Source organism: Lithobates pipiens, unplaced genomic scaffold, assembly GCF_037356315.1.
Source record: "Lithobates pipiens isolate NorthernLeopardFrog02 unplaced genomic scaffold, aLitPip1_a1.2 Scaffold_13, whole genome shotgun sequence".
Classification (NCBI taxonomy): domain Eukaryota; kingdom Metazoa; phylum Chordata; class Amphibia; order Anura; family Ranidae; genus Lithobates; species Lithobates pipiens.
The window spans coordinates 383686165-383695663 of record NW_027507718.1 but is presented as its reverse complement, the minus strand read 5'-3'; the positions used below and the strand labels follow the sequence as shown (position 1 = coordinate 383695663).

The following is a 9499-nucleotide window of genomic DNA, read 5'->3' as shown; positions in this document are numbered from 1 at the left end:
TATTAAGTTTTGAAGACATTGATTAAAAAAATTAACTGGCATCGCAAACATCACATACTATTGTAGACAGTTTTTTATATACAGTATTTTTATGTGCTTAAAGTGCAACTCCATTCAACTAATAAACTCTCTTAGGCAACTGATAATTCCATCCAAGACAAATTCAAATTGTCAGTAAATCCACTCATTGCAACATAAGTTGGGCTTCACATGATAAATTCTATTCTGATTCAGCAGACATTATACACACTTTCCAGACTGGCCTGTAGCTTATGGCCACTGCAGCTCTATTAAATGGGTAAACTCTATTAGCCAATTGGTAATTCAATTCAAAAGAAATTCAACCTGTTATAAATCCACTCATTGCAACATAATTTGGGCATCACATAATGCATTCCATTCTGATTCAGCTGACATTATACACATTATCTGGACTGGCCTGCAGTATTTGATTCTGTGTTGTGCAGCTTTCCATCTAAGCGTGAGTAGTGGTGCATGGTTTTTATTGGGTTCATAGAGTGGGCATTGATAAAGCCATAGAACGCACCGGCACTCTGAAGAGATTACCAGCAGCTACAGTATATACCAGGGATATGCAATTAGCGGACCTCCAGCTGTTGCAAAACTACAAGTCCCATCATGCCTCTGCCTCTGGGTGTCATGCTTGTGTCTGTCAGAGTCTTGCTATGCCTCATGAGACTTGTAGTTCTGCAACAGCTGGAGGTCCGCTAATTGCATACCCCTGGTATATATATTTAGCCAGTAGGATATCTCTGTGAAATAGATAAAGACCAGGGTGAATAGAGGTAGCAAACTTATTGGGTCACCTAAAGTCAGATTACATGCAGAATTTTTGGGTCTGACTGGAGTGCATCATTAAAGCTCATTCATAAAAAAAAAAAAAAAAACATAATTTACAAAAGGAGGAAAGGGATGCACTGAATGCTGAAATCACTGAAGATTATTTCTTTTGAATTGATGTATAGATTCTATATTGGATTTGTTGGATGGCACAGGCAATGATGCACTTTATTCAGAGAATGTATTTTGATTAAGAGGATTTATTACACATTGGGGGTGATTTACGAAAGCCGTGCACTATCAGTAGAGACGCACAGCAAGGCACAACGCACATTTTCATATTTATGAAATGGTGTGCCGTAACAGAGTGTGAATCCCTCATTTACTATAGCGATCTCTGCGCAAGGGAGAATGCAATCTGTGTACCACTATGGACATGGTGCACAGCTTCTCCAATTCAATATTGACAGAAGATGGAGGTGCCAATATTATGGGGTGATGTGAGGAAGTTTAGTAACAACTGCCCAAGTAACAAATATGCCCAAATTAAAATGAGAAAGTAACTTTTTCAGAGAAAGCCTGCTGTGCCCGCAAGTATGTTTAGAACTGCTTGAGATCAGTGTAAGCAGTGGGCATGCACAAGTGGCTCTTGCGCTCGTTCACATGAGTTTGTTCACTGCGTGGCCAAAATCTTAGTAAATGTTAAGCAACGTACATGCAATTGCATGGGTTGAACGGGTGCACCTCTAAACTTGTGTATTTTTTAAGGAGATTTGCACACAGGTCATGTTAGCATGTTACATTGCCAACATATGACATGCACCTTGTTAAATTATGTAAAAAGATTCTCGCTCCTCTAGCTCATCCTAAAAGGGCATTTAATCTTCCCCCTCTAATGCATATGAATTCCTTGGGCTAGCTTTTGCTTTTAAAGGGGAACTCCCCACTCCATTCTCCAATGCTCTCGTCTCCCCCCCCCCCAATCACTTGGATTTACATGGGCTAGCTTTTGCTTTTAAAGGGAAACTCCACACTCCACTCCATTCTCAAAAGGCTGTGAGCTGGCCTCACCAATCCAAACCACATCCTTTTTCAGAGCATACAACAGGGCCAGCTAGAAAAGGGGCGAGAAGAGCGATTGCCCAACCCCCTCCTGAACCATATAAGGCCACATGCACTCAACATAGCTGACTGCCTTTAGGGCATTTTGGGCTCAGCCCAATACCAACCACAAAGCACCTTGTACCCACTAGTTTAAAGGGGCTTTCCACATTCTGTAAAACCCCCTGTCTGCAGCCCCCCACAACCCCAGCCTAGGGTTGTGTGGAAGAGGCCCTTGTCCCCCTGAATGTGGGAACAAGGTGGTTGACTTTTGGGGTGCCCAAGCCCCTCCTGCCCCCAAGCACCCACCCCCCTTTCATGGGCTGGCTTGCTGTGTGTTTGGCTAGGGGTTTGTTAGTGTGTGGGAGGGGCACAATATTTTTTTAGTTTGGGGGTGCTATTTTTCAAGTGGGGGTTCTCATTTTAAGCCTTAACAGACCCAAATGGCCTTCTATATATTGGGGGGTGGGGCAGGCTATTTTTTGTTTTAGGTTAAAATCTTGCAGCTGCAATGTAGAGGACTAGCAAAATGAACAAGTCAGTTCCGATAGACTGCAATGGTATTTGTTGTATAACTTTTGCTCATGTTAGGCTCTTTGTTGCCCCCCCCCCCCCCCCCGGATCAGGGAGTGTTTGTCCCATCTGTAATTTTGTAGCATGCTATATGATGTGCTTCATTTTGCACAGTGGGTGGCTTATTTTGTGCTAGCTGCATTTGTATTGTTCTGGGCATACTCAGGGACTTTTTTTTGTTGTGCTTTTTAGTGTATGAACAGCATGCTCAGAGAGTGTGTTTTTGGGTTAGTATTTTTTTTTTTCAAATATAAATTTTATTGAATTTTCAAAGAAAAGGGGTACAAGAAAAAAAAGGGTACAGTACAACAGTGGCCATAAAAGGCAATTAAACATACAGATTGATCTTCCATAGAAGGCCCAATTTCCATTAATAGTGTGAACCACCTGAGCCGACATATCAAGTGTGCGACATCAAGTTATATTCATATAGATTAACAGTAACCAATCCTGAACTCATATACCTTTACAGATAATGCATCTTTTTTAGTTACTGCACCTCACATTTATTTGGATTGTCTGTGTCCCAACCTAACCACAAAACTGAAGCAGAACCCGGGTATCAGAATATCTGGAAATGTAACCAGCAGTTAAGAAAGTGAAAGGTAGAGAAAGCATAAGGAAAGAGGGGGGGTAGGGTTATTGTTCAACACGGGGGTGCTAGAGGTAGTGACCATGTCACCTTTCAGTTGGTACGTTTCGGTGTGTCCCTCAAGAGTTCAACAGGGTTTGCCCTTCATCAGAGAATATGAATCTGTTCCATAACATCCATGTTTTAGAGTGTTTTTCTTGTTTGTGTTGTGCTGTGAGCACTAGATCTTCTAATTTTCTGATGGCCTCTACTTTACGGAACCACATTCCAATAGAAGGTGGTGTAGTTTGTTTCCAAGTAGCAGGAATACAGGATTTAGACATTAAGTAAGTGTCGCACAATAGATTTCTTATATGACTGTAGCACTGACCCCCGAAGGAGCTGCTGGTTTGAATTGGGCCTGTACTTTACCTAGAAACCCTACTAACTCGACTCAATACCCTTGGCACAGCTGTGGTGCAATGTAATACAGTACAATATAAAGCATTGCAAAGTACCTGTATATACCCTCAGGATCCACTGGCCCCACCTGGTGGGGAAAGAAACAATACGCCACACAACTGGATACTTAACTATAAATATTGTTTACTATAAAATATTTCAACGGGTGGTTACAATAATTATGCTGCCATCCCAAAGTAGGACAACAGCACAATATATTTCAATATAACATAATATAAAATATGTATGTATTTGTTTATATAAACCTAGGAGCTCCCTCTGCTTTAAAGGCTATACGTGAGGCCTCACTTAAATTTAATTCGGGGTGTTCTTTTCTTCGCTAGCTAAAGTCACTCCTTTGTATTTGTATTCCCAAAGTTCATGGAGGATTAAGCTGAAATGCTCCTGGTGTAACTCCAGTAACTTATTTACAAACGCTGTGGCACGAAAGTAGATTGGCCTCAAGCCTGCTCCGTGTCAGTTGCTCTGCTACACCTCCATGGAACTGCATGTTCCAGCGAGGCCTGTTTGTGAGTCTAACTGCGCGCAAAGTTAACAAATGGTGGGCCGCAACCAAAGTGATCCATGTGATCACCTTGGTCCAGTGACTGTAGCTTGGCCTTTCTGTCAGCTGGGCTCTGTATCGCTCCGCTGAATTGATCCGGTTCTCTGATTCTCCGCTGAGTGTCTTTGGACCTTCTCAATTCGGCTACTGTCTTTCAGGCTCCATCAGGTCACTTCACAAATCAAACAGGCTCACGCTCCGCGATAGCTATCAGCCGCTGTCTGTCGGGAAACCTCTCCACAGATCCACACAGGCAGGCAGTGTGGTCCCAAGAGACCTAAAATGGCCTCTCGGGTTCCTTTTATTATCTACCCAGCATGCACTGCGTAAGAGAGTGTTCATGGGTAGGTCACACGGACTCCTGGGTAACCAGGTCAACCTTCAGAATCCAAACAGTCACTTCCTGTACAAGTCTTTAGATTGTTCTGAGGTACTAATAAACAGGTGCGTTACCCATATTTGGTCACTAGATGGCTCTGGTACGAAGCCACAGTAATGTCCATATACCTTACATTAAAGCATGCATAATCACATCAATATACAAGGATGTCAGTGCTACACGACTGTGCCAGGATTGAGGTGGCATGAAGCAGAAAGAATGCTGGATCTTCCTGAATTAAGTGGTCTGTAAATTTTTGTGTGACTGTCCCTATTGTTGTCCAGAAGTGTTGTAGTAGCGGGTAGGACTAATGGATGAGCACGGATGGACCAGAGGATAAGACAGGTGCAGAGTCGTAGACAAGCTGGAGGTCAGAGGCAAGCAGAAGGCAAGGAAGGTCACAGGTCAGGCCGGGTCAATACATGAACAGATCAGATTCAGGCAATAGACTCAGGAATGCTGTAGATCAAGCAGCAAGATCTGAAGGGAGAACTGGGTTTAAATAGTCCGCCTGGCGCCAGTAACCGCGCATGCCCATGCACCCGCAGGCGCACACAGACAGGCAAAGGACCACTGTCCCCAGCCAGCCTTTCCTGACAGGTGTAAAGCAGTGTTGGTTCATCTTACTTTATAAAAGTAATTAGTTAAGTTACAAATTACTTCTCCCAAAAAGTAATTGCGTTAGTAACTCAATTACTACATTGGAAAAGTAATTAGTTACTCAGCAAAGTAACACTGACTTTTTTTTAAAATATTCTATAATGCAATTACGTTCTATAACATATTTAATATCAAAGATGTTTATATTAACTGATTGAAGAATGAAAACACTAGATACAGTATTTTAGAACATTTGGTATTTATTTTAACCCAAATGTTGAGGGGGGTGGCAGCGGTGGTACTTGAGGGGTGGCAGCAGTGGTACTTGAGGGGATGGCAGCGATGGTACTTGAGGGGGTGGCAGTGGTGGTACTTGAGGGGGTGGCAGTGGTGGTGGTGTACTTGGGGGGGGGGTGGCAGGCAGCGTGGTACTTGGGGGGGTGGCAGCGGTGGTGGTGCCATCCTCTCCCACCACCACCACCTCTGCCTCTTACTCTTACTGATCCCACCCCCCACCACCACTGATCTCATTCCTACCCTATCCCCCCATCACCTCTGTTGTAGAAGTGATGGTGGGTGGGTAGGGATGGGATCAGTAAGAAGCAGAAGTGGTGGAGGACTTGGGATGGATCGATTGCACTGCAATTCGAAATCATCAGTCACTTACTTAAATGCCTCCAGGGATGCCTTTCCTCATGGGGGAGAGAGAGAGACTCTCCCCTTCACTCGATTGGTGTCAGCTGGTCAGCTGACTTAATTTTTCAGTGTCCGCCCCGCCTCAGAGTCTCAGCCTCTTCTCAGCTCAGCGGGCAAAAGCCCCCCCTCCCCACAGTGGAATGAACAGCCAGGCAGCGTGGCCTCAGTTTATTTTAACTCAGTTACTTACATCACTGGTGTTAAGTAGGGTGTACGTTTTAGAGAGTACCTGGGGTAATACTCCCTCGTCTCTGCAAAGATCCTCAAATGTTGTCAGGTTGCTACTGAATTTCCCCGGGTCTGGTATTTAGTCAATGAAGTGATGTAGTCTGATTGCTTTCCAAAACGAAAGCTGGAAGCCCCCGGTGTCGCCCATCAATGATTGGATCGAGGTGCAATGATTTCCATCTAGATAATGTGAAGCAAATTCTTTACCTGCTGTTCGTAGTGTCTCATATTCTGATCTACCTAATCCAGGTGTGAATGCTGGGTTGCCTAAAATTGGGAGTAGAGGTGAGTGTCTTAATGTCAAGGATGTTGTCTTTATTATATCAGGTCCCATGTTAAACGTGGCGCCTATTATAGGATGTGACGTCATATGAGGAGGTAGTCGTCATGACACCAGATCGCTCCCTTCAGTGGGGCACTCCACTCCTGGTTCGGCAGATGCAATCTGATTAAAATGTGCATTCTCCTGAAATTTCTATACCTTTTTCAGGCATTGCCAATCAAAATCCCATCCATATACTTTAAACAGGTACACTCGATGTTTACCAAATTTATATGGTCACATACAAAACCACGACTATGCAAACGATATTTGACACTACTGAAAAACTGCGGAGGACTGGCCCTTCCAGACATAAGAAATTATTACCAAGCGGTTCATTTAGGGAGAATCATTGATTGGAACAGACATGACCAAACTAAACTACTATACTAAATTTTTACTGTTAAAAACACCACAAGGTACTCACATTATTCAGTACAATAAAGAGCATTTAAGCCACATGGAGCCTCACTAACAGCCGGCATTAGCAGATGTGAAAGACATCACATGTTTGTGAATCCAGATTACTTTATCCTGAGGGCAGATCCATATTGACATTGATTCAATTACCACAGGCCTAGACTTAGTCACTCATTGTGAGAGCTCCCAAATCACCTAGCACATACCCAGATTTGCTATCATTGGTGTCTTACACTATATTGCCAAAAGTATCGGGACACCTGCCTTTACACGCACATGAACTTTAATGGCATCCCAGTTTTAGTCCTTAGGGTTCAATATTGAGTTGGCCCACCCTTTGCATCTATAACAGCTTCAACTCTTCTGGGAAGGCTGTCCACAAGGTTTAGGAGTGTGTCTATGGGAATGTTTGACCATTTTTCCAGAAGCGCATTTGTGAGGTCAGGCACTGATGTTGGACGAGAAGGGCTGGCTAGTCTCCGCTCTAATTCATCTCAAAGGTGTTCTATTGATTTGAGGTCAGGACTCTGTGCAAGCCATTCAAGTTTCTCCACCCCAAATTCACTACCGGGAGAAGACAATTGCTCGGCACGGGGATTCCTCTGTCAAAAATGTCTGTGATAATGGGGAGAATTTCAAACACTCACACCATCTATGGCCTGCCTTAAAGTGAATAAAAAATTGTTAAGGTTGCCCATAGCAAGTCGTTTTAGGCTATACATATCTCTTGGTTGGAAAATGCAAACATCTGGTTGCTATAGAAAACAAAAGATTTTCCTTTGCTTTATTTTGTGTTTTGTATGGCAATGTCCAAGCATATTTGACAATGAAAATGGGACAATAATCATGGTTACTTACACTCACAGAGTAATTAATAAAGTAAAAGCTATAAAAGTCTAGTTGAAGCTGAAAAACTTTCTTTAGACCATTTTTAGTTGCCCGAGTTTCAGGTAAAACTCTTACAATGAAGTCCTGTTACGCAGACAGAGGAGGCTTTAATCACATTTTAGATCTAATTAATCCATATTGAACACAATGATTACTGTTGTGTTTTAGGGTGAGGGGTCATAGAGCCTTCTTTGTTCACCCACTGGCTTGTAATCATCAGGCATTGGGATATAATTTTACCCAGCAAATTCAATGGTAGCAGATCAAATGCTTATCATAAACTTAACTCATGGCTGCTTGGAACCTTTGCTCCATGTATGTGAAACCCTATCTTTCTTTTGAGGAAAATCTTGCTTGAAAGTCACTGATGGGGTTAATAGGTAGAGCTTATATACTGACTAGCTGAAAGGCACAACTATCACTTCACTATCAGCTTCAGGACACCAGATAGCAGCTGGCCAGTGCATATCATTGTACTGTCCAGGAATAACTGAAAAGTATGGAGTTGTCCAAAAGAACTTACATACAATTTGGAGGAACTTTGCTGTCTCTTGCAGGATGGGTTCTGTCCTGTGTTACCACATTTGTGCCACTTTGGAAAAACTTGAATTTAGATTTGAATGAATTAGAAAACTGGACTATGGGTTTATGGCAGAACTGTGTTGTTCAAGAAGAAGGAGGAATGCAATGCAAAGACTTTGATTCCTTTCTGGCTCTGTCACCTGAACTCAGAATTTCCAGGATTTTAATGTGCTTATCTATTGGCTCTGGGATTCTCGGTCTCTCCATCTGTGGTCTTGGCTTGGACTGTGTAAACATTGGGGAGCAAAGACAGGAGTCCAAAAATCGACTTTTACTTCTAGGAGGCATACTGCTTTGGACAGCAGGTCTGAGTGCCTTGGCTCCAGTCTCCTGGGTGGCTTATGACACTGTCCAAGAATTTTGGGATGAAACTATTCCAGACATTGTCCCTAGATGGGAGTTTGGTGAAGCTTTGTTCATGGGCTGGTTTGGAGGGTTTTTCCTCTTAGTTGGTGGCACTCTACTTGCTTCTTCCTACTGTTTTATACCTTCCGATCCAAAAACTGCATGTTACTCACCTACAAAGCGTCATAAACAGTATCTATCCGTAGACTTCAAATACCCAGACCTGACTGTATAGCAAGTGTTAGTGTTAAAACTTGATCCAAAAACACTACTTAATTTGGCATCTAATTACTTTTTGTGTCTGTTAAACTAACTGTACTGAAATCAAACATTGTTACCATTACCCTGTATCACATTTTTTCTAAAGAACAATGCAGATAAAAGGTGTCATGGGTCTCAACTTTTCTTCCAGGACACAAGAAGATGTGGTCTCCCAACAGAAGCTAATGTTAAATAATCAGCTGAAAATTTGAGACATCTCAGAAGCTGTTGATTGTACTAAGTCTTGGTTTTCAAGACAAAAACCTACATCCTTCTTGCACTGATGATCACCTGAGTCCCTGAAAATGAATCACATGGCTGTGCAACAACCTTAATATGACATTTTAACACCTTACCTAAAAACATCATTTATTGTACGAATGACCATATTTGACACTAAAACTTAATTGTTTGCTACAAAATCATTCAATTAAAGTCACGAGACTTGGCTTGTGTATATTCTTAAAAAAAACAAAAAACGTGTCTCTATAAGGGGAAATGTTTTTGGTCAGAAACAGAACACACTTAAGTGTAATCACATGTTGAAATTAACACAAGTATGGGAAAAAGTAAAAGTAAAAAAAGTATAGATTTACAAAGGTAGTCCTATATACTATATATATATATATATATATATATATATATATACGGTATATATATATATATATATATATATATAGCAGTTAATAATGAGCTCTTTCAATA

At 42.0% G+C, this 9499-nt stretch overlaps 1 protein-coding gene and 1 long non-coding RNA gene across 2 annotated transcripts; both read left to right on the top strand.

Moving 5' to 3' along the window:
* Positions 1-423: 423 nt before the first annotated feature.
* LOC143976133 (uncharacterized) lies at positions 424-9243 on the top strand. Its single transcript, XR_013272528.1, has 2 exons — positions 424-481; positions 8946-9243. It is a non-coding gene; the product is annotated as an uncharacterized LOC143976133 (long non-coding RNA).
* Positions 8043-9243, top strand: CLDN24 (claudin 24). Its single transcript, XM_077478580.1, has one exon. It carries the CDS (start codon positions 8106-8108, stop codon positions 8766-8768), a length of 663 nt encoding a protein of 220 aa, XP_077334706.1. The 5' UTR covers positions 8043-8105; the 3' UTR covers positions 8769-9243.
* Positions 9244-9499: the final 256 nt, after the last annotated feature.